Raw genomic sequence first — 23,679 nt, 5'->3', positions numbered from 1 at the left:
ATAAGAATTAATATGAATATCTGTAAAGAGATAGAATCCCAATGAGCACAATATTAATGTAAGAGTTATTATTGGAGTATTGAGATGTTACTTATTTTTATTGCTTATATATGAAAGTATACTTTAAATATTTTTATTTTGATCAAAAAAAGACCAAACTACTGTTCTATGGTTGTATTCCTCTTGTGTTAAGCTCGCTGTAGATTTTGAGCCGGCGCTTGTTTCTCTGTGGAGACGTTGCTTAGCGTAGCTGCTCGCTCGTGTGTTCATGTATCGGTGGCAACGAAAAAAAAATAGCGCTAATGCATCGCTTTGATATCAACTTTTTTCATTGCTGATTTGTTGCATCCATCAGTTTGTGGGCAGAACGTTATAGACGAGTTAATCACGTGACAGGTGGGTAAAAAGTGTTTCTGTACGGCGGCAGAGATGGAAACCAGTCGTTCATTACGGCCAGAAACTAAAAGTTAAAGGGACACATCAGCGCCCCCCGGAGGCTGTGATGTTCATTACACACAAGAAAACAGATTCTTACCCCTAATTCAGTGTAGCAGTGATAGGATAGACCCTAAAAACTCAAGACCAAAGCAAACTAAATATTGTCTGAAAAGATCATTAGAGTCGCAGTCAGAAGTCACAGCTATTAACAGGCTGCCTCGTTAGCGCCCCCTGTGGCCGTTTCTCCTCTGTACGCTCGTTATCAGGGTCATAAATGTCTCTCCTCCTGGTTAAACAACCATCCACATCAGCCAGGAGCAGCAACCAACAGACATTAGTGACCCTGAAAACAACCCACAGTGGTGAAGCACCTGAAGGTGACTGGTCCAGTCGGTGCTGATTCACCCCTCCCCCCACCAGGTGGGTTCAGATGAGTCCAGGTGGGTTCAGATGAGTCCAGGTGGGTTCAGATGAGTCCAGGTGGGTTCAGATGAGTCCAGGCGGGTTCAGATGAGTCCAGGTGTGGTCAGGGTAACTTGGTGACTCGGTGGACTCAGAGTCAGAAGAAGAAGTATTTTCCACCTGAATCAAATGATGAGTGAGAATCTTCACAGAAAACTTCTGAGAATTCCTCATTAATAATAAGGTAAACATGTGAAGTTGGTCCTGAGGGGGGCGCCAGAGGAAAGTTCCTGGGGTTTCTCTCTTTACGGCATCAGTTTTATGTGAAGGTAAAGGTTGAATATTGGCCTTGAAGAAAGGAGTTGTAGTTTTAATCTCCACCCTTCAGACCTGTGGACGGGGGCAAAGACTTTAGACTGTAATCAAGAATAGTCAAACTTTGGTTGAGGCTTGATGTTGTGGGTGGAACGCCTGAAGGACTGGTTCCCTCCTCTGCTGCTTGTCGTGTCGTGAAGAAGTCGGTCGCTTTTGAAATCTGGTTTTGGTGCGAGAGGGTTTGTTCGTCTCCGCTCTCTGCTCTTCTTCAGCATGTTTGACTACGTTTGAAGCTTTAGCTACTCGTGATGTTCCCGTTAATGTTCAGCATGCTGCTAAAAATGTTTAAAACAAAGTTTAAAAAAGTTGTTCCACATCGAGTCAAGAGTGAGCAAAGAGCGATTAATCTTAATGTCACGGTGCCATAAAAAAACCTTCGTCCATCCAAACGCAGTAGAAAAAAATACGAAACATCACGTTTTCTTGTTTTTGCTTTTGCAAAAGATATTTTTTAATCTAAATGAAGGCGGTTACAGTAAACAGTGTATAACGAAAGTGGATATGGTGTTGAATAGAAAACAAAATATATAGAAAATATTTTATCTGTGATTGCTGAACGGACTCAAAGATCTGTGCCAACACATCATCACGGACCAGAAACCAACCGCAGAAACTCTTCTTTGTGATTGGACCTCGCACCTGTCAGTCAAGCTGTATTGACTGACTTGGCCCCGCCTACAGGATCACATGGTGCTAACGACTTGAGGCGTGTCTGGAACTCGTCACGCCGAACACACGAGGATTAAACCGCGCAGGTGTCGAGGTTGAACAGAGGACGAACTCTGGACTCGACTCGCTCTGCAGGTTCCACAAACTTCTCCTGAATGTTTCCTTCAGTGTTTTCTAGAGTTTCTGTGTTTTCTAGATCTGTGATCCTCAGTGAGAATCCAGCCGACGACCAGAAGCCCTGCGGACGTTTACTCGTGACAAAACTACCGATTCACGCTAGATTCTCAAGATTTTAACTGAAAACAAGATATGAATGGATGCTTTATGAACCTACAGACTCTCTGGTGGGAGGTGGCGCCCCCTGCTGGTGGCAGACGTTCCTCACGTAGACGCGTTTGTTGACACACACAACGACTTCTCTGTTTATAAAATGAATGTTAGAAACATGTTGAAGTTCAGAGACGTGACAATAACATCGATAACTTCCGTCGCTCTTCTGGTTCGTTTTTATTCTCCGTTTCCTTTTTTTTGTTTTTGCATTCTTGCTCTGTAACGTCTCCGTCACGGTTACCATGGCAGCCAGAGTCCCGCCGTGCCACCAGAGGGCCCCGCCACCACTAGAGGGCCCCACCACCACCAGAGGGCCCCGCCACCAGAGGGCCCCGCCACCACTAGAGGGCCCCGCCGCCACCAGAGAGCCCCGCCACCACCAGAGGGCCCCGCCACCACTAGAGGGCCCCGCCGCCACCAGAGGGCCCCGCCACCACCAGAGGGCCCTGCCGCCACCAGAGGGCCCCGCCGCCACTTTAGGGCCCCGCCACCAGAGGGCCCCGCCACCAGAGGGCCCGCCACCACCAGGGGGCCCCGCCGTGCCACCAGAGGGCCCCGCCACCACCAGAGGGCCCCGCCACCACCAGAGGGCCCCGCCGCCACCAGAGGGCCCCGCCGCCACCAGAGGGCCCCGCCACCACTAGAGAGCCCTTTATCCTCTAGTGCGTCGTAGTTTTGTCACGAACAAACGTCTGAACAGGCTTCTGAGTCGAACCACATTCCTGTTGTTCCTCTCCGGACTCTGGTCCAACACGAGCTTCACCGAGCCAGAACCCAGTTCACCTGAGTCCAGGTGGGCTCAGGTGAGACCAGGTGGGTTCAGATGAGTCCAGTTGGGTTCAGATGAGACCAGCTGGGTTCAGGTGAGACCAGCTGGGTTGAGGTAAGACCAGGTGGGTTGAGGTGAGACCAGGTGGGTTCAGATGAGACCAGGTGGGTTCAGATGAGACCAGGTGGGTTGAGGTGAGACCAGGTGGGTTCAGATGAGACCAGGTGGGTTCAGATGAGACCAGGTGGGTTGAGGTGAGACCAGGTGGGTTCAGATGAGACCAGGTGGGTTGAGGTGAGACCAGGTGGGTTGAGGTGAGACCAGGTGGGTTCAGATGAGACCAGGTGGGTTCAGATGAGACCAGGTGGGTTGAGGTGAGACCAGGTGGGTTGAGGTGAGACCAGGTGGGTTCAGGTGAGACCAGGTGGGTTCAGGTGAGACCAGGTGGGTTCAGGTGAGACCAGGTGGGTTGAGGTGAGACCAGGTGGGTTCAGGTGAGACCAGGTGGGTTGAGGTGAGACCAGGTGGGTTGAGGTGAGACCAGGTGGGTTCAGGTGAGACCAGGTGGGTTGAGGTGAGACCAGGTGTGGTCGGGGTAACTCGGTGAAGCCGCTCGGTGGACTCAGAGTCAGAAGAAGAAATATTTTCGATGTGAGCTCAGTGAGGTGTGAACACTGCCAGCAGGTGAGTCGTCAGCTGATCGACCGGTCAGGTGACTGGTCAGGTGACTGGTCAGGTGACTGGTCAGGTGATTGGTCACATGACTGGTCAGGTGACTGGTCAGGTGACTGGTCACATGACTGGTCAGGTGACTGGTCAGGTGATTGGTCACATGACTGGTCAGGTGACTGGTCAGGTGATTGGTCACATGACTGGTCAGGTGACTGGTCAGGTGATTGGTCACATGACTGGTCAGGTGACTGGTCAGGTGACTGGTCACATGACTGGTCAGGTGACCCGTCAGGTGATTGGTCAGGTGACTGGTCAGGTGACTGGTCAGGTGATTGGTCACATGACTGGTCAGGTGACTGGTCAGGTGACTGGTCACATGACTGGTCAGGTGACCCGTCAGGTGATTGGTCAGGTGACTGGTCAGGTGATTGGTCAGGTGATTGGTCACATGACTGGTCAGGTGACTGGTCAGGTGACTCCGAGGTGTTTCAGGTGTGAGATTGTGTCAACAAACATTAAAGATGTTCAAACTGAAGCAGATCAGCGTCTCGTGTTTATTCTCTCATGTTTGTAATATTTGGACTTGTTGTATTTATTTATATTTTATGTTTTTCTAAATATTTCAGATTTTTACTATTTTATTAATAATTATTTATCTAAATCAAACGAACTGAATGTTTTAAACAGATCATTTATAATTTAATAATGAGAGACTGATGAATGGATGAGGTGTGTGACGACACCTGACTCAGGTGAAACTCGATGACGTGGCACTTCCGGTTTTACCTGTGCAGGTAAACAGCAACAGGTGATGGAGTAACGCAGCTCAGGTGTGTTTTTATTCATGACAATGAGAAACAGAGAAACAGCAGAAAGCTTCAGAGTTCCAGTCAAACAGTGAGGTGAGTCCTTCTGTTATTAATAACATTTATTATTATTATTATTATTATTGTTGTTTACAGACGAGACGTTCAAAGCGCCGCAGAGCTCCGAGAGAAGCTAGCAGGAAGCTAATTATGCTACAACAAACAGTCTGACAACAAACAGGCTGATAATTAACGTGTTTCTGCTTTAATCGGCCCGTTTATCTACAATATTCAACTTTTAAGTTCCGCGTTTCTTCTCAGAGAAACTCCGGAAAACTTTCCGCCAAACTCCGTCCAAGAAGTTTCTGCTTTAAGAGTTTTTGTTGCTTTAGGCCGTAAAAACCAACAAATACTAAAGAAAACTAGTGGAAACGTATCAAAGTGTGTTCGGCTGAATTCGGCTCAAAACATATTTAATTTGAATGTTATTAAGTCGCAGTAATTAGTGTTTCAGTGTAATTGTTTTGATCCGGTTCCGGTTAGAAACCGGTTAAATAAACCGGCTCTGGACGGTCAGAGTTCTTCACATCAAAAACGCTTTAAATGTTTTAATTTAAAACAAAAGTTAGAGAGTCGCGATGCTTTTACAGCCTTCAGATTTCTGACCCACGGAGCTTTAAATTCACAGATTTCTGAACGGAGTCTGGTGGAACTTCATCTAGAAGTTTTTTATTTTAGTCTGTCAGTCTCACTTCTTTAAAAAATAAATCATTTATTCTTAAAAAATATAAATATGGTTATGAAATAAAGACAAGAGAGACACTATAAAGGATATTTGTGTAATAAAAAATCTCCTGAAATACAGACACACTACATTTCTATTTATTTATTTATAAATAAATAGATTTATTTAATGAAATGTATTTATTTATAAATAGATTTATTTAATAAAATGTATTTATTTATTTATAAATAAATAGATTTATTTAATAAAATGTATTTATTTATTTATAAATAAATAGATTTATTTAATAAAATGTTTTTATTTATTTATAAATAAATAGATTTATTTAATAAATGTATTTATTTATTTATTTATAAATAAATAGATTTATTTAATAAAATGTATTTATTTATAAATAAATAAATATATTTATTTAATCAAATGTTTTTATTTATAAATAAATAAATATATTTATTTAATAAAATGTATTTATTTATTTATAAATAAATAGATTTATTTAATAAAATGTATTTATTTATAAATAAATAAATAGATTTATTTAATCAAATGTTTTTATTTATTTATAAATAAATAGATTTATTTAATCAAATGTTTTTATTTATAAATAGATTTATTTAATAAAATGGATTTATTTATAAATAAATAAATAGATTTATTTAATAAAATGGATTTATAAATAAATAAATATAAATGTACATATGTCTGTATTTAAGGAGATTTTTTATTTCAAGAATTATGAAATTATGAAATTAAAGTTTCCTTATTAACTGTTGACATCAAGTTTGTTTACAATGCTCCAAACATAAACGTGTTATTATTTTTTTTATTTTTTTTCACATACAGAAGAAGTTTTAACACATTTTTATTTCTTTTTTTATTTCATAATTAGTTTTATAGACTTAAAGATTTATTTATTGATATTTTTATTTAATATTGGTGGAAATAAACCTCCACACTGTCATGACGCTCTGAGGCCACCAGGAGGCGCCAAAGACACAAAGTAGCATTAATACCAGAACAACTGGACCAGAACCAGAACAACTGGACCAGAACCAGAACCAGGACTCACTGAACCAGAACCAGAACAACTGGACCGGTTCGTCTCATATAAAGTATACAGTTTTTCATTTTATAATAATAATAATATCAATAATTTGTTTTTCTTTAACATCAGATAATAATAATAATAATAATAATAATAATAAATCATTTCCACATATAATAATTAAATTCACACTTATTTACGGATAAAGTCAGAAATAAAATGTCACATAAATATCAGATTTAAAAAAATAGTTATTATAAATCTTCATGTTCCAGATAAAAACTGTTAGTTTACATTTGTTCTTATGTAAAAACTGTATGAATTGTATTTTAACATAAATTATTATTAATAATTATTGTTAAAGTTTTTTGTTTTTCTTTAGTTTTTCTTTTTTTCCCTCTGAACCAGAAATATTTTTTATTTTTGTTTACAAACGAATCCAAATGTTTTTTATTTTTCATCACAAATGTATTTAACTTGAAATTAAAAACATTTTTTGTTTTTTATTTCATAATAAAATCAGTGAAGCTGGACTTTATGACTTTATTATTTAGTTGATTTTCAGAATAAATCTTGTGAGTAATGTTTTTGTTTGTTGTTGTTTGTTGTTGTTTGTTGTTGTTCAGGATGTGCGACTCCATGAAGACGCAGCTGGTGAGCGCCATCCAGCTGCAGGAGGTGGAACTGCAGGACAACGAGCAGGGCAGCAACAACAACAACAACAAGGGTCAGTATCATAATATCAATAACCAATATTTATTAAACATCATAATACTTTTATCTTTTTCATCATCTTTAAAGGAAAATATGAAACTTTTATTGAAAAAGTGTAAATAAACATGAAATAAAAGTTTGTTTCTGACTGAAACTCCTCAGTGAGACGCTGTTTATAATAATACTAATATTAATAATATTAATAAAAGTAATAATAATAACAATATTATTATGATTATTATTAATAACAATAATAATAATAATATAATAACAATATTAATAATAATAATAATAATAATGGCTAAAAAAAGACACATAAAGAGACAAAATGACTAAAAAAGACACAAAATAACCCAAAAAAGACACAAAATGACTAAAAAAGACATAAAATGACCAAAACAGGATGATATAATTGACGATGGTGAGTGGACATCTGACAGTTAGTGATGAAGCTGAAGAAGCTGATGAACGGGATCAATCATTCTGATCAATCATCCTGAGACATTGATCAGCAGCATTCATGGACTAAAGATCTCCGTAGATCTTCTTCTCTTCCTTCACCAGATCACTTGTTGCTTTCTGTCCCTTCGTTTCTTTCCTCTGAACCTTCTGAAGATGGAAACTAACTCACTTAGTTTCTTTCAGCACTTTTAAATCCAAACTGAGTTATTGAGGCCGATTCCACAACATGAACTTGTTTCTCACGACGTGTTTCAGGTCTAAAAATGTATTGTATAAAATAAGTTTGTAGGAAAAACAACAACAGAATCCGAATATATATGTAACTGTATTAATGTTTGCTGCCTTCAAGAGAAAGAGCTTCTTAATCTCAACGGGATATTTCCTGGTTAAATAAATAAATAGATAAATAAAACAACAATAATAATAATAATGATGATGATGATGGTGGTGATGATGATGATGATGATGGTGGTGATGATGATGGTGATGATGGTGGTGATGATGATGATGATGATGGTGATGATGATGATGGTGGTGATGATGATGGTGGTGATGATGTTGATGATGGTGATGATGCTGGTGATGATGATGATGATGATGGTGATGATGATGATGATGATGATGGTGGTGGTGATGGTGATGGTGATGATGATGATGGTGATGATGATGATGATGATGGTGGTGATGATGATGATGATGATGGTGGTGGTGATGATGATGGTGATGATGGTGGTGATGATGATGATGATGATGGTGGTGATGATGATGATGATGATGGTGATGATGATGGTGGTGGTGATGATGATGGTGGTGATGATGATGATGGTGATGATGCTGGTGATGATGATGATGATGATGGTGATGATGATGATGATGATGATGGTGGTGGTGATGGTGATGGTGATGATGATGATGGTGATGATGATGATGATGATGGTGGTGATGATGATGATGATGATGCTGCAGACGAGACGTTCACGGTGGAGGACGCCGTGGAGACGATCGGCTTCGGGCGTTTCCACGTCCTGCTCTTCGTCATCATGGGCAGCTCCAGCGTGAGTCCTCGTGTTTCTGTCCAACCATCATCACAATAAATGTTTTATTATTGATGACTGATTATTGATTATTGAACGGTGAGCAGATCGTGGAGGCGATGGAGATCATGCTGCTCGCCGTCGTGTCTCCAGAGATTCGCTGTGAGTGGCGGCTGAACGACTGGCAGGTCGCCCTGGTCTCCACGGTAACCCTTATTACGTCTATTATATTAACTTCTTGTATTTGTATTACTGCAGTATTACTGCAGTATTACTGCAGTATTACTGTAGGTCGCCCTGGTCTCCACAGTCAGTCACCAGTTCTTATATCCAACTTCTTATATTTATATTACTGTACTGTATTCCTGCAGTATTCTAGTACTATTACTGTAGTATTCCTGCAGTATTCCAGTACCATTACTGCAGTATTACTGTAGTTCTGCGTGTCTCTCAGATGGTGTTCCTGGGCTTCATGCTGTGCGGCGTGCTGGGCGGATACATCGCTGACAGATATGGACGCTGGAAGGTCAGAAACACCTTTTATTAAATATTATAAACATTTATATATTATATATAATAAATATATATTGTGTGTGTGTGTGTGTAGGTGGTGTTCGGAGGCTTCGTGTGGAGTGCGTATTTCTCTCTCCTCACCTCGTTCTCTCCGTCCTACGGATGGTTCATCTTCCTACGCAGCATGGTGGGATGTGGGATAGCAGGAGCCTCTCAGGGGTCAGAGGTCACACACACACACACACGCACACACACACACACACACACTGGCTGTATCCCAAAGTCGAGGGTCCTTCCTCCAGAGTCGGGTCCTCCAGAGCTGAGGCCAGAGAAGTTCCTAGTAGAACCACTAATGGAGCCTTCAGTCTGCAGCTGTGTGTCATTGTGTAACTGGACGTCCTGATTAAATTCAGCTCCACAATTTAAAAACCAGTTCACAACATGGATGTGTCTTTAATATCAGCACTCTGACACATATTATATAATTATTATTATATTAGTGGAAATGGAAGAAGATGCTTTAAAGTTTAATCTCCACGATTTATCAAGTAAAAGCCACAAAGTGATTAAACCTGAATATTTCACTGATCCTGGATGAATTTAGCCGCCACTTAGTTTCATAAAAGCAGCGGAGCAGAACTCACCATGGAGATGTGATCTGGGATTTATTTTATTTTACAGTACAGAACAATAACAGTTATTTATAAATAACAATAACGGATAATAGCGGACATGTTTAGCTCTCTGAATGGCACAGCAACGTATTAACTTTACAGTCCATCATCTGATGCATATTTATGAATTAACATTAATAACTTTAGTGACTGAGACGCATCAATTAACTTAACTGGCAATTAATCAAGATGTTTACTATCTTTTAGATACATATTCTGGCATTTGTTTATGTTTATGTTTTTGCTTGACTTTGAACACACGTTTTGTAAGTTATGTGATAACAAATATTCATTATAAACTGAAAATATTTATATATTATTAGGGATAACAGACAGACTCACACCTTTCTAACAGTTAACACAGTAAAACAGTAGAATAAGTAAATAAAATCATGTTTATTGTTCTTGTTGTTGTTTCAGATTCGTGTTGAAGACAGAATTCATCCCAGCAAAGTATCGAGCCATCCTGCTGCCGCTGGCCACCGTCAGTCTGTCTGTCTCACCTGTCTGATGTCCCAACATGTCTCTGTCTCACCTGTCTGATGTCCCAGCATGTCTCTGTCTCACCTGTCTCACCTGTCTGATGTCCCAACATGTCTCTGTCTCACCTGTCTGATGTCCCAACATGTCTCTGTCTCACCTGTCTCACCTGTCTGATGTCCCAACATGTCTCTGTCTCACCTGTCTCACCTGTCTGATGTCCCAGCATGTCTCTGTCTCACCTGTCTCACCTGTCTCACCTGTCTGATGTCCCAGCATGTCTCTGTCTCACCTGTCTGATGTCCCAGCATGTCTCTGTCTCACCTGTCTGAAGTCCCAGCATGTCTCTGTCTCACCTGTCTCACCTGTCTGATGTCCCAGCATGTCTCTGTCTCACCTGTCTCACCTGTCTCACCTGTCTGATGTCCCAACATGTCTCTGTCTCACCTGTCTCACCTGTCTGATGTCCCAGCATGTCTCTGTCTCACCTGTCTGATGTCCCAGCATGTCTCTGTCTCACCTGTCTCACCTGTCTGATGTCTCACCTGTCTGATGTCCCAACATGTCTCTGTCTCACCTGTCTGATGTCTCACCTGTCTGATGTCTCACCTGTCTGATGTCCCTGTCTGTCCTCAGGTGTTCTGGATGACGGGTTCTATGCTGATCATCCTTCTGGGGATGTTGGTGGTTCCGTCTCTGGGCTGGAGGTGGATGATCCGTCTCTCCGTCACGCCCAGCATCATCCTCATCTTCCTCTTCCAGGTAGGTCTGTCCTCACCTGTCTGTCCTCACCTGTCTGCCTTCACCTGTCTGCCCTCACCTGTCTGCCCTCACCTGTCTGTCCTCACCTGTCCTACCTGTCCTCACCTGTCTGTCCTCACCTGTCTTCCCCGTGTCTTCCAGTTTATTCCAGAGTCTGCTCGCTACAACGTGTCAGCAGGAAACGTCCAGGCCGCCGTGGAGACGCTGCAGAGGATCGCTGACATGAACGGAGCGTCTCTTCCTCCGGGACGGCTGGTCGAGTCCCCCGGGGTCCGTCAACACGAGTCTATAAACACAAGTCTATAACACGAGTCTATGACACGAGTCTATAAACACAAGTCTATAACACGAGTCTATAACACGAGTCTATAAACACAAGTCTATAACACGAGTCTATAACACGAGTCTATAAACACAAGTCTATAACACGAGTCTATAACACGAGTCTATAAACACGAGTCTATAAACACGAGTCTATAAACACGAGTCTATAAACACGAGTCTATAAACACGAGTCTATAACACGAGTCTATAACACAAGTTTATAACACAAGTTTATAACACGAGTCTATAACACAAGTTTATAACACGAGTCTATAACACGAGTCTATGACACGAGTCTATGACACGAGTCTATAACACAAGTTTATAACACGAGTCTAACACGAGTTTATAACACGAGTCTATAAACACGAGTCTATAAACACGAGTCTATAAACACGAGTCTATAAACACAAGTTTATAACACGAGTCTATAACACAAGTTTATAACACAAGTTTATAACACAAGTTTATAACACGAGTCTAACACAAGTTTATAACACGAGTCTATGACACGAGTCTATGACACGAGTCTATGACACGAGTCTATAACACAAGTTTATAACACGAGTCTATAACACGAGTCTATAACACGAGTCTATAAACACGAGTCTATAACACGAGTCTATAACACGAGTCCATAACACGAGTCCATAACACGAGTCCATAACACGACTCTATGACACGAGTCTATAACACGAGTCTATAAACACGAGTCTATAACACGAGTCTATAACACGAGTCCATAACACGAGTCCATAACACGAGTCCATAACACGAGTCTATGACACGAGTCTATAACACGAGTCTATGAACACGAGTCTATGAACACGAGTCTATGACACGAGTCTATGAACACGAGTCTATAAAGACTTAATAAAGATGAGTTTGATTAAGACGAGTTCAATAAAGACGAGTTTATTGACGAGTTGTTTGATGTTTCAGAGGGAGCGAGGCAGCTGGAGGATTCTGGTCAGTCCATCGCTCAGGAGGACGTCTCTACTGCTGTGGTACTCCTGGTAATGTCTCCAACGTGTGTGTGTGTGTGTGTGTGTGTGTGTGTGTGTGTGTGTGTGTGTGTGTGTGTGTGTGTGTTTCTTCAGATTAATGCAGACAGAATATTAATTGTTTCTCAATTACTCCAGAAACGCGACTAAATATCGTAGCCAACCAGATTATTAGAGACTTTAACGTAAAAAAGTTTCTTCTGGAACCAGAATGAAAGAAAACCAGTTAGATTATCATAATATAATAAAGTTTACTATATTTACACAACATGTGATGTGAGAAAGATACAACAGTGTCGTCTGCATAGAGGAGAAAACCACGACTATTGTTAATGATTATTGTTAATGATTATTGTTAATGATTATTATTGTTAATGATTATTATTGTTAATGATTATTATTGTTGATGATTATTGTTAATGTGAAGCATGTGAAGAGAAAAGAACGTCTTTAAAAAGAGAACGAGTTCAACAGAGACTTGTCTGTGAGAAAACAGCTTTTTATCCAAATTTAACGCAAACTTTAACTTGAGAAAATCCCCCAAAAATATGAAGTTTTTTCGCTAATGTTTATTTGTGATTATCAGTAAACATGTTACTTCAGAAGTTGTTTATCAAGACAAATCGTACGATAACTTTACAGTATTCTGTATGAAAAACTTATTCTTGTTGTTCTTAAAGGTGCAGAACATTATTCTGGAGAAGAAGAGTTGATCTGGCAGAATAATGTTCTGCAGCTTCATGTTTCTTCAAGTGAAAACGGTGCAGACGTTCTGATTGGTGCAGACGCTGTGAATGAGAAAATGAGAAAAAAAAAGTTGACCTCACAAAAAATTTAAAATGACAAAAAAAAGCCGAAGTCACAAAAAAATCAAAATGACCAAAAAAAATTCAAAATCACAAAAAAAATTCAAAATCACAAAAAAAATTCAACATGACAAGAAAAAATTCAAAGTGACAAAAAAAGTCGAAGTCATGAAAAAAAATTCAAAATGACGAAAAAAAAGCCTAAGTCACAAAAAAATCAAAATGACCAAAAAAAAATTCAAAATCACAAAAAAAATTCAACATGACAAAAAAAATTCAAAATCACAAAAAAAAAGTCAAAATTAGACGTTCTGATTGGTTCTGACGTTCTGATTGGTTCAGACGTTCTACTTGGTTCAGACGTTCTACTTGGAGCCTTTCTGACGGCTTCCTGTGTTCTGCAGGTTCGTGGCGTCCTTCGCCTACTACGGCTCGGTGCTGAGCAGCTCAGAGCTGCTGGAGAAGAACCTGCTGTGTGTCACCAACGCCGACCGGCATCATCTCGTCAAACACCGACGGGACGACGGACTCTGCTACTGCGTCCCGTTCCAGCAGGAGGACTACCGGACCCTGCTCATCAGCTGCCTGGGGGAGGTCGCCTGTAAGACCCCGCCCACCACAACCTGGGGTCTCTGAGTCCTCTGGTTCTGTCTCTGGTTCTGTCTCTGAGTCCTCTGGTTCTGTCTCTGAGTCCTCTGGTTCTGTCTCTGATTGTCCTCTGGTTCTGTCTCTGGTTCTGTCTCTGATTGTCCTCTGGTTCTGTCTCTGGTTCTGTCTCTGAGTCCTCTGGTTCTGTCTCTGGTTCTGTCTCTGAGTCCTCTGGTTCTGTCTCTGAGTCCTCTGGTTCTGTCTCTGAGTCCTCTGGTTCTGTCTCTGAGTTCTCTAGTTCTGTCTCTGATTGTCCTCTGGTTCTGTCTCTGATTGTCCTCTGGTTCTGTCTGTCCTCTGGTTCTGTCTCCGATTGTCCTCTGGTTCTGTCTCTGATTGTCCTCTGGTTCTGTCTCCGATTGTCCTCTGGTTCTGCCTCTGATTGTCCTCTGGTTCTGTCTCCGATTGTCCTCTGGTTCTGTCTCTGATTGTCCTCTGGTTCTGTCTCCGATTGTCCTCTGGTTCTGTCTCTGATTGTCCTCTGGTTCTGTCTCCGATTGTCCTCTGGTTCTGCCTCTGATTGTCCTCTGGTTCTGTCTCCGATTGTCCTCTGGTTCTGTCTCTGATTGTCTTCTGGTTCTGTCTGTCCTCTGGTTCTGTCTCTGATTGTCCTCTGGTTCTGTCTCCGATTGTCCTCTGGTTCTGTCTCTGATTGTCCTCTGGTTCTGTCTCCGATTGTCCTCTGGTTCTGCCTCTGATTGTCCTCTGGTTCTGTCTCCGATTGTCCTCTGGTTCTGTCTCTGATTGTCCTCTGGTTCTGTCTGTCCTCTGGTTCTGTCTCTGATTGTCCTCTGGTTCTGTCTCTGATTGTCCTCTGGTTCTGCCTCTGATTGTCCTCTGGTTCTGTCTCCGATTGTCCTCTGGTTCTGTCTCTGATTGTCCTCTGGTTCTGTCTGTCCTCTGGTTCTGTCTCTGATTGTCCTCTGGTTCTGTCTCCGATTGTCCTCTGGTTCTGTCTCTGATTGTCCTCTGGTTCTGTCTCCGATTGTCCTCTGGTTCTGCCTCTGATTGTCCTCTGGTTCTGTCTCCGATTGTCCTCTGGTTCTGTCTCTGATTGTCCTCTGGTTCTGTCTGTCCTCTGGTTCTGTCTCTGATTGTCCTCTGGTTCTGTCTCCGATTGTCCTCTGGTTCTGTCTCTGATTGTCCTCTGGTTCTGTCTGTCCTCTGGTTCTGTCTCTGATTGTCCTCTGGTTCTGTCTCTGATTGTCCTCTGGTTCTGCCTCTGATTGTCCTCTGGTTCTGTCTCCGATTGTCCTCTGGTTCTGTCTCTGATTGTCCTCTGGTTCTGTCTGTCCTCTGGTTCTGTCTCTGATTGTCCTCTGGTTCTGTCTCTGATTGTCCTCTGGTTCTGTCTCTGATTGTCCTCTGGTTCTGTCTCCGATTGTCCTCTGGTTCTGCCTCTGATTGTCCTCTGGTTCTGTCTCCGATTGTCCTCTGGTTCTGTCTCTGATTGTCCTCTGGTTCTGTCTGTCCTCTGGTTCTGTCTCTGATTGTCCTCTGGTTCTGTCTCCGATTGTCCTCTGGTTCTGTCTCTGATTGTCCTCTGGTTCTGTCTGTCCTCTGGTTCTGTCTCTGATTGTCCTCTGGTTCTGCCTCTGATTGTCCTCTGGTTCTGTCTCTGATTGTCCTCTGGTTCTGTCTCTGATTGTCCTCTGGTTCTGTCTGTCCTCTGGTTCTGTCTCTGATTGTCCTCTGGTTCTGTCTCTGATTGTCCTCTGGTTCTGCCTCTGATTGTCCTCTGGTTCTGTCTCTGATTGTCCTCTGGTTCTGTCTCTGATTGTCCTCTGGTTCTGTCTCTGATTGTCCTCTGGTTTTGTCTCTGTCCTCTAGTGGTCCCGGTCAACATCGCCCTCCTGAACGTGTTTGGACGGAAGATGAGCCTGGCCGTGCTGCAGCTGGTGGCGGCCTTTCTCTTCATGATGTTAAACATCTGCACGACCATGTAAGGAGTTCCTACAGCATCACTTCCTGTCCAGTCTGACCCTGACCCGGTCCACCAGGACTGACCCGGTCCACCAGGACTGACCCTGTTTCTGTCTGCAGGTTTGGGTTCACGGTGCTGCTGTTCCTGCTGCGCTCCCTGGTCTCCATGAACTTTAACGTGGTTTATATTTACACCGCCGAGGTACGTAAACAATATCTATAAATATATATAATCACTAATGTCATCCTGTTGTCCTGATGGAGAAGATCAAGAAGAAACAGTTTGAAGAGTGAGATTAAATTCAATAAACTCGGTGGAACACCTGGTAGAACTCTTACCAAGGAGGCATAGTCCTTTCACTCTGTCTCTCCTTTCACTCTGTCTCCCCCTTCACTCTGTCTCCCCCTTTCACTCTGTCTCCCCCTTTCACTCTGTCTCTCCTTTCACTCTGTCTCTCCTTTCACTCTGTCTCTCCTTTCACTCTGTCTCTCCCCTTCACTCTGTCTCTCCTTTCACTCTGTCTCTCCTTCACTCTGTCTCCCCTTTCACTCTGTCTCCCCCTTTCACTCTGTCTCTCCTTTCACTCTGTCTCTCCTTTCACTCTGTCTCTCCCCTTCACTCTGTCTCCCTTTCACTCTGTCTCTCCTTTCACTCTGTCTCTCCTTTCACTCTGTCTCTCCTTTCACTCTGTCTCTCCCCTTCACTCTGTCTCTCCTTTCACTCTGTCTCTCCTTTCACTCTGTCTCTCCCCTTCACTCTGTCTCTCCTTTCACTCTGTCTCTCCTTTCACTCTGTCTCTCCTTTCACTCTGTCTCTCCCCTTCACTCTGTCTCTCCTTTCACTCTGTCTCTCCTTCACTCTGTCTCTCCCCTTCACTCTGTCTCCCTTTCACTCTGTCTCCCTTTCACTCTGTCTCTCCTTTCACTCTGTCTCCCCCTTTCACTCTGTCTCTCCTTTCACTCTGTCTCTCCTTTCACTCTGTCTCTCCTTTCACTCTGTCTCCCTTTCACTCTGTCTCCCCTTCACTCTGTCTCCCTTTCACTCTGTCTCCCTTTCACTCTGTCTCTCCTTTCACTCTGTCTCCCCTTTCACTCTGTCTCCCTTTCACTCTGTCTCTCCTTTCACTCTGTCTCTCCTTTCACTCTGTCTCCCCTTTCACTCTGTCTCTCCTTTCACTCTGTCTCTCCTTTCACTCTGTCTCTCCCCTTCACTCTGTCTCTCCTTTCACTCTGTCTCTCCTTTCACTCTGTCTCTCCTTTCACTCTGTCTCTCCCCTTCACTCTGTCTCTCCTTTCACTCTGTCTCTCCTTCACTCTGTCTCTCCCCTTCACTCTGTCTCCCTTTCACTCTGTCTCCCTTTCACTCTGTCTCTCCTTTCACTCTGTCTCTCCTTTCACTCTGTCTCTCCTTTCACTCTGTCTCCCTTTCACTCTGTCTCCCCTTCACTCTGTCTCCCTTCCACTCTGTCTCCCCTTTCACTCTGTCTCCCCCTTTCACTCTGTCTCCCGTTCACTCTGTCTCCCTTCCACTCTGTCTCCCCCTTTCACTCTGTCTCCCCCTTTCACTCTGTCTCCCCTTTCACTCTGTCTCCCTTTCACTCTGTCTCTCCCCTTCACTCTGTCTCTCCTTTCACTCTGTCTCTCCTTTCACTCTGTCTCTCCTTTCACTCTGTCTCCCCCTTTCACTCTGTCTCCCTTTCACTCTGTCTCCCCCTTTCACTCTGTCTCCCCTTTCACTCTGTCTCTCCTTTCACTCTGTCTCCCCTTCACTCTGTCTCTCCTTTCACTCTGTCTCTCCTTTCACTCTGTCTCCCTTTCACTCTGTCTCTCCCCTTCACTCTGTCTCTCCTTTCACTCTGTCTCTCCTTTCACTCTGTCTCTCCTTTCACTCTGTCTCCCCCTTTCACTCTGTCTCCCTTTCACTCTGTCTCCCCCTTTCACTCTGTCTCCCCTTTCACTCTGTCTCCCCCTTTCACTCTGTCTCCCGTTCACTCTGTCTCCCTTCCACTCTGTCTCCCCCTTTCACTCTGTCTCCCCCTTCACTCTGTCTCTCCTTTCACTCTGTCTCTCCTTTCACTCTGTCTCTCCTTTCACTCTGTCTCTCCTTTCACTCTGTCTCTCCCCTTCACTCTGTCTCCCCCTTCACTCTGTCTCCTCCTTTCACTCTGTCTCCCTTTCACTCTGTCTCCCTTTCACTCTGTCTCTCCTTTCACTCTGTCTCCCTTTCACTCTGTCTCTCCTTTCACTCTGTCTCTCCTTTCACTCTGTCTCCCCCTTCACTCTGTCTCCTCCTTTCACTCTGTCTCTCCTTTCACTCTGTCTCTCCTTTCACTCTGTCTCTCCCTTTCACTCTGTCTCCCTTTCACTCTGTCTCCCCCTTTCACTCTGTCTCTCCTTTCACTCTGTCTCTCCTTTCACTCTGTCTCTCCTTTCACTCTGTCTCCCTTCACTCTGTCTCTCCCTTTCACTCTGTCTCCCTTTCACTCTGTCTCTCCTTTCACTCTGTCTCTCCCTTTCACTCTGTCTCTCCTTTCGCTCTGTCTCTCCTTTCACTCTGTCTCCCTTCACTCTGTCTCCCCCTTTCACTCTGTCTCCCCCTTTCACTCTGTCTCCCCCTTCACTCTGTCTCCCCCTTCACTCTGTCTCCCCTTTCACTCTGTCTCCCCTTTCACTCTGTCTCCCCTTTCACTCTGTCTCCCCCTTCACTCTGTCTCCCTTTCACTCTGTCTCCCCCTTTCACTCTGTCTCCCTTTCACTCTGTCTCCCCCTTTCACTCTGTCTCCCTTTCACTCTGTCTCCCTTTCACTCTGTCTCCCTTTCACTCTGTCTCTCCTTTCACTCTGTCTCTCCTTTCACTCTGTCTCCCCCTTTCACTCTGTCTCCCTTTCACTCTGTCTCCCCCTTTCACTCTGTCTCTCCTTTCACTCTGTCTCCCCCTTTCACTCTGTCTCCCCCTTTCACTCTGTCTCTCCTTTCACTCTGTCTCTCCTTTCACTCTGTCTCCCTTTCACTCTGTCTCCCCCTTTCACTCTGTCTCTCCTTTCACTCTGTCTCCCTTTCACTCTGTCTCCCCCTTTCACTCTGTCTCCCCCTTCACTCTGTCTCCCCCTTTCACTCTGTCTCCCTTTCACTCTGTCTCCCCCTTTCACTCTGTCTCCCCCTTCACTCTGTCTCCCCCTTTCACTCTGTCTCCCTTTCACTCTGTCTCCCCTTCACTCTGTCTCCCCCTTTCACTCTGTCTCCCCCTTTCACTCTGTCTCCCCCTTCACTCTGTCTCCCCCTTTCACTCTGTCTCCCCCTTCACTCTGTCTCCCCCTTTCACTCTGTCTCCCTTTCACTCTGTCTCCCCCTTTCACTCTGTCTCCCCCTTCACTCTGTCTCCCCCTTTCACTCTGTCTCCCCCTTTCACTCTGTCTCCCCCTTCACTCTGTCTCTCCACTGTCAATAAAGCCTTGAAAATGTCCCAAAAAAATATCTTAAAAAATAAAATAAAAATTAGCCTCCAGGATTCCAACAAATAATGTAGTAATAATAAAAATATGAGCAATATTGGTCTCAGGTATTTGTGGATCAGGTGTCTCAGGTGTCTCTGTGTCTCAGGTGTCTCCATGTCCTTCAGGTGTCTCAGGTGTCTCCGTGTCCTCCAGGTGTCTCAGGTCTCTGTGTCTCAGGTGTCTCTGTGTCTCAGGTGTCTCCGTGTCCTCCAGGTGTCTCAGGTCTCAGGTGTCTCCATGTCCTCCAGGTGTCTCAGGTGTCTCTGTGTCTCAGGTGTCTCTGTGTCTCCGTGTCCTCCAGGTGTACCCCACGGCGGCCCGGTCTCTGGGTTTGGGTTTCTGTACGTCGTTCAGTCGTATCGGAGGAATGATCGCTCCGTTCATCGCTCAGGTGAGTTCTCAGTCCTTCAGGTGTCTGACTCGTTTAACTCGTGTCGAACTCGTATGTGACTCGTGTATGACTGGTGTCTAACCCCGTGTGGCATTCAGGTGCTGATGTCCCAGTCGGTGGTCCTGACTGGTATATGACTTGTGTGACTTGTCTGGTGGTGCATTCAGGTGCTGATGTCCTAGTCGGTGGTCCTGACTGGTATATGACTGGTGTGTCTTGTCCCATGGTGCGTTCAGGTGCTGATGTCCCAGTCGGTGGTTCTGACTCGTATGTGACTTGTCTGGTGGTGTGTTCAGGTGCTGATGTCCCAGTCGGTGGTCCTGACTGGTATATGACTGGTGTGTCTTGTCCCATGGTGCGTTCAGGTGCTGATGTCCCAGTCGGTGGTCCTGACTGGTATATGACTGGTGTGTCTTGACCCGTGGTGCGTTCAGGTGCTGATGCCCCAGTCGGTGGTCCTGACTGGTATATGACTGGTGTGTCTTGTCCCATGGTGCGTTCAGGTGCTGATGTCCCAGTCGGTGGTCCTGACTCGTGTGTGACTCGTATGTGACTTGTTGTGGTGCGTTCAGGTGCTGATGTCCCAGTCGGTGGTCTTGACTGGTATATGACTGGTGTGTCTTGTCCCATGGTGCGTTCAGGTGCTGATGTCCCAGTCGGTGGTCCTGACTGGTATATGACTGGTGTGTCTTGACCCGTGGTGCGTTCAGGTGCTGATGTCCCAGTCGGTGGTCCTGACTGGTATGTGACTGGTATGTGTCTTGTCCCGTGGTGCGTTCAGGTGCTGATGTCCCAGTCGGTGGTCCTGAGTGGTATGACTGGTGTGTCTTGTCCGATGGTATGTTCAGGTGCTGATGTCCAAGTCGATGGTCCTGACTGGAATGCGTCTTGTCCCGTGATGCCTTCAGGTGCTGATGTCCCAGTCGGTGGTCCTGACTGGTATATAACTTGTCCCGTGGTGCATTCAGGTGCTGATGTCCCAGTCGGTGGTTCTGACTGGTGTGTGACTTGTTGTGTGTCTTGTCCGGTGATGCGTTCAGGTGCTGATGTCCCAGTCGGTGGTCCTGACTGGTATATGACTTGTTGTGTGACTTGTCCCGTGGTGTGTTCAGGTGCTGATGTCCCAGTCGGTGGTCCTGACTGGTATATGACTTGTTGTGTCTTGACCCGTGGTGCGTTCAGGTGCTGATGTCCCAGTCGGTGGTCCTGACTGGTGTATGACTTGTGTGACTTGTCTGGTGGTGTGTTCAGGTGCTGATCTCCCAGTCGGTGGTCCTGAATGGTATATGACTTGTGTGACTTGTCTGGTGGTGTGTTCAGGTGCTGATGTCCCAGTCGGTGGTTCTGACTCGTATGTGACTTGTCTGGTGGTGTGTTCAGGTGCTGATGTCCAAGTCAGTGGTTCTGACTGGTATATGACTGGTGTGTCTTGTCCCATGGTGCGTTCAGGTGCTGATGTCCCAGTCGGTGGTCCTGACTGGTATATGACTGGTGTGTCTTGTCCCGTGGTGCATTCAGGTGCTGATGTCCCAGTCGGTGGTCCTGACTGGTATATGACTGGTGTGTTTTGTCCCGTGGTGTGTTCAGGTGCTGATGTCCCAGTCGGTGGTCCTGACTGGTATGTAACTGGTATGTGTCTTGTCCCGTGATGCGTTCAGGTGCTGATGCCCCAGTCGGTAGTCCTGACTGGTATATAACTTGTGTGACTTGTCCCGTGGTGCATTCAGGTGCTGATGTCCCAGTCGGTGGTTCTGACTGGTATGTGTCTTGTCCCGTGATGCGTTCAGGTGCTGATGTCCCAGTCGGTGGTTCTGACTGGTATATGACTTGTTGTGTGACTTGTCCCGTGGTGTGTTCAGGTGCTGATGTCCCAGTCGGTGGTCCTGACTGGTATATGACTGGTGTGTCTTGTCCGATGGTACGTTCAGGTGCTGATGTCCCAGTTGGTGGTCCTGACTGGTATATAACTTGTGTGACTTGTCCCGTGGTGTATTCAGGTGCTGATGTCCCAGTCGGTGGTCCTGACTCGTGTGTGACTTGTATGTGACTTGTTGTGGTGCGTTCAGGTGCTGATGTCCCAGTCGGTGGTCCTGACTGGTATGACTGGTGTGTCTTGCCCCGTGATGCGTTCAGGTGCTGATGTCCCAGTCGGTGGTTCTGACTGGTATGTGAGTGGTATGTGTCTTGTCCCGTGATGTGTTCAGGTGCTGATGTCCCAGTCGGTGGTCCTGACTGGTATATAACTTGTGTGACTTGTCCCGTGGTGCATTCAGGTGCTGATGTCCCAGTCGGTGGTTCTGACTGGTATGTGTCTTGTACTGTGATGCGTTCAGGTGCTGATGTCCCAGTCGGTGGTTCTGACTGGTATATGACTTGTTGTGTGACCTTTCCCGTGGTGCGTTCAGGTGCTGATGTCCCAGTCGGTGGTCTTGACTGGTATATGACTTGTGTGACTTGTCCCGTGATGTGTTCAGGTGCTGATGTCCCAGTCGGTGGTCCTGACTGGTATATGACTGGTGTGTGTCTTGTCCCGTGGTGTGTTCAGGTGCTGATGTCCCAGTCGGTGGTCCTGACTGGTATATGACTGGTGTGTGTCTTGTCCCGTGGTGTGTTCAGGTGCTGATGTCCCAGTCGGTGGTCCTGACTGGTATATGACTTGTTTTGTGACTTGTCTCGTTGTGTGTTCAGGTGCTGATGTCCCAGTCGGTGGTCCTGACTGGTATGTGACTTGTTTTGTGACTTGTCCCGTGGTGTGTTCAGGTGCTGATGTCCCAGTCGGTGGTCCTGACTGGTATATGACTTGTTGTGTGACCTTTCCCGTGGTGCGTTCAGGTGCTGATGTCCCAGTCGGTGGTCCTGACTGGTATATGACTTGTTGTGTGACCTTTCCCGTGGTGCGTTCAGGTGCTGATGTCCCAGTCGGTGGTCCTGACTGGTATATGACTTGTTGTGTGACCTTTCCCGTGGTGTGTTCAGGTGCTGATGTCCCAGTCGGTGGTCCTGGCTGGTATATGACTGGTGTGTCTTGTCCCGTGGTGTGTTCAGGTGCTGATGTCCCAGTCGGTGGTCCTGACTGGTATATAACTTGTGTTATGACTTGTCCCGTGGTGTGTTCAGGTGCTGATGTCCCAGTCGGTGGTCCTGGCTGGTATATGACTGGTGTGTCTTGTCCCGTGGTGTGTTCATGTGCTGATGTCCCAGTCGGTGGTCCTGACTGGTATATGACTGGTGTGTTTTGTCCCGTGGTGTGTTCAGGTGCTGATGTCCCAGTCGGTGGTCCTGACTGGTATATGACTGGTGTGTTTTGTCCCGTGGTGTGTTCAGGTGCTGATGTCCCAGTCGGTGGTCCTGGCTGGTATATGACTGGTGTGTCTTGTCCCGTGGTGTGTTCAGGTGCTGATGTCCCAGTCGGTGGTCCTGACTGGTATATAACTTGTGTTATGACTTGTCCCGTGGTGTGTTCAGGTGCTGATGTCCCAGTCGGTGGTCCTGGCTGGTATATGACTGGTGTGTCTTGTCCCGTGGTGTGTTCATGTGCTGATGTCCCAGTCGGTGGTCCTGACTGGTATATGACTGGTGTGTTTTGTCCCGTGGTGTGTTCAGGTGCTGATGTCCCAGTCGGTGGTCCTGACTGGTATGTGACTGGTGTGTTTTGTCCCGTGGTGTGTTCAGGTGCTGATGTCCCAGTCGGTGGTCCTGGCTGGTATATGACTGGTGTGTCTTGTCCCGTGGTGTGTTCAGGTGCTGATGTCCCAGTCGGTGGTCCTGGCGCTGACCCCCTTCGCGGCCGCCTGCGCTCTCTGTTCTCTGGGGAACTTCCTGCTGCCGATAGAGACTCGGGGTCGCGCTCTGCTGGTGAGAATCTCAATCTGTCGCTGGGAAACTCTGAACTAACTTTGTTTATTTGTTTATTTTAACTTTGTTTGTTGTTTTTCTTTCAGCAAAACTCATGACGACGACTCCAACAAACAAACAAACTGTTTCCTGTTTTATTGTTACTGTGAAGATATTAAATGTGTTTCTGAGATCAGCTGTTTCTGTCTCCTTTATTATCATTCATGAAGGAAATCGGATATGAACGTTCAATAAAAACTGTTTATTTTCACATAATTCTAACGTCAAAGTCGTCGTCACTGAACTCTGACAACAACAGTCAAAATGGGAAAAAAATGTCAGAAACAAAAAAAAAACATGACATA

General features: G+C 45.1%; 1 protein-coding gene across 2 annotated transcripts; it reads left to right on the top strand.

Moving 5' to 3' along the window:
• Nucleotides 1-4,283: 4,283 nt before the first annotated feature.
• Nucleotides 4,284-23,596, top strand: svopl (SVOP-like). 2 transcript variants are annotated; one of them, XM_059325972.1, is made up of 16 exons: nucleotides 4,284-4,557; nucleotides 6,878-6,978; nucleotides 8,394-8,482; nucleotides 8,569-8,667; nucleotides 8,916-8,987; nucleotides 9,069-9,193; nucleotides 10,069-10,132; nucleotides 10,765-10,890; nucleotides 11,032-11,160; nucleotides 12,157-12,230; nucleotides 13,429-13,625; nucleotides 15,503-15,614; nucleotides 15,716-15,797; nucleotides 19,391-19,480; nucleotides 23,222-23,335; nucleotides 23,422-23,596. In XM_059325972.1, the coding sequence occupies exons 2-16, from the start codon at nucleotides 6,879-6,881 to the stop codon at nucleotides 23,431-23,433; spliced, it is 1,485 nt and encodes a 494-aa protein (XP_059181955.1). In that variant the 5' UTR covers nucleotides 4,284-4,557; nucleotide 6,878; the 3' UTR covers nucleotides 23,434-23,596. The 2 variants fall into 2 exon arrangements, with proteins under 2 accessions (XP_059181955.1, XP_059181956.1); XM_059325973.1 differs by lacking the exon at nucleotides 4,284-4,557 and adding an exon at nucleotides 6,052-6,302.
• Nucleotides 23,597-23,679: the final 83 nt, after the last annotated feature.

This window comes from Centropristis striata, chromosome 22 (assembly GCF_030273125.1).
Source record: "Centropristis striata isolate RG_2023a ecotype Rhode Island chromosome 22, C.striata_1.0, whole genome shotgun sequence".
NCBI classification, from domain to species: domain Eukaryota; kingdom Metazoa; phylum Chordata; class Actinopteri; order Perciformes; family Serranidae; genus Centropristis; species Centropristis striata.
Note: the sequence above shows the minus strand (reverse complement) of the source record. Positions and strands in the feature narration are given on the sequence as shown.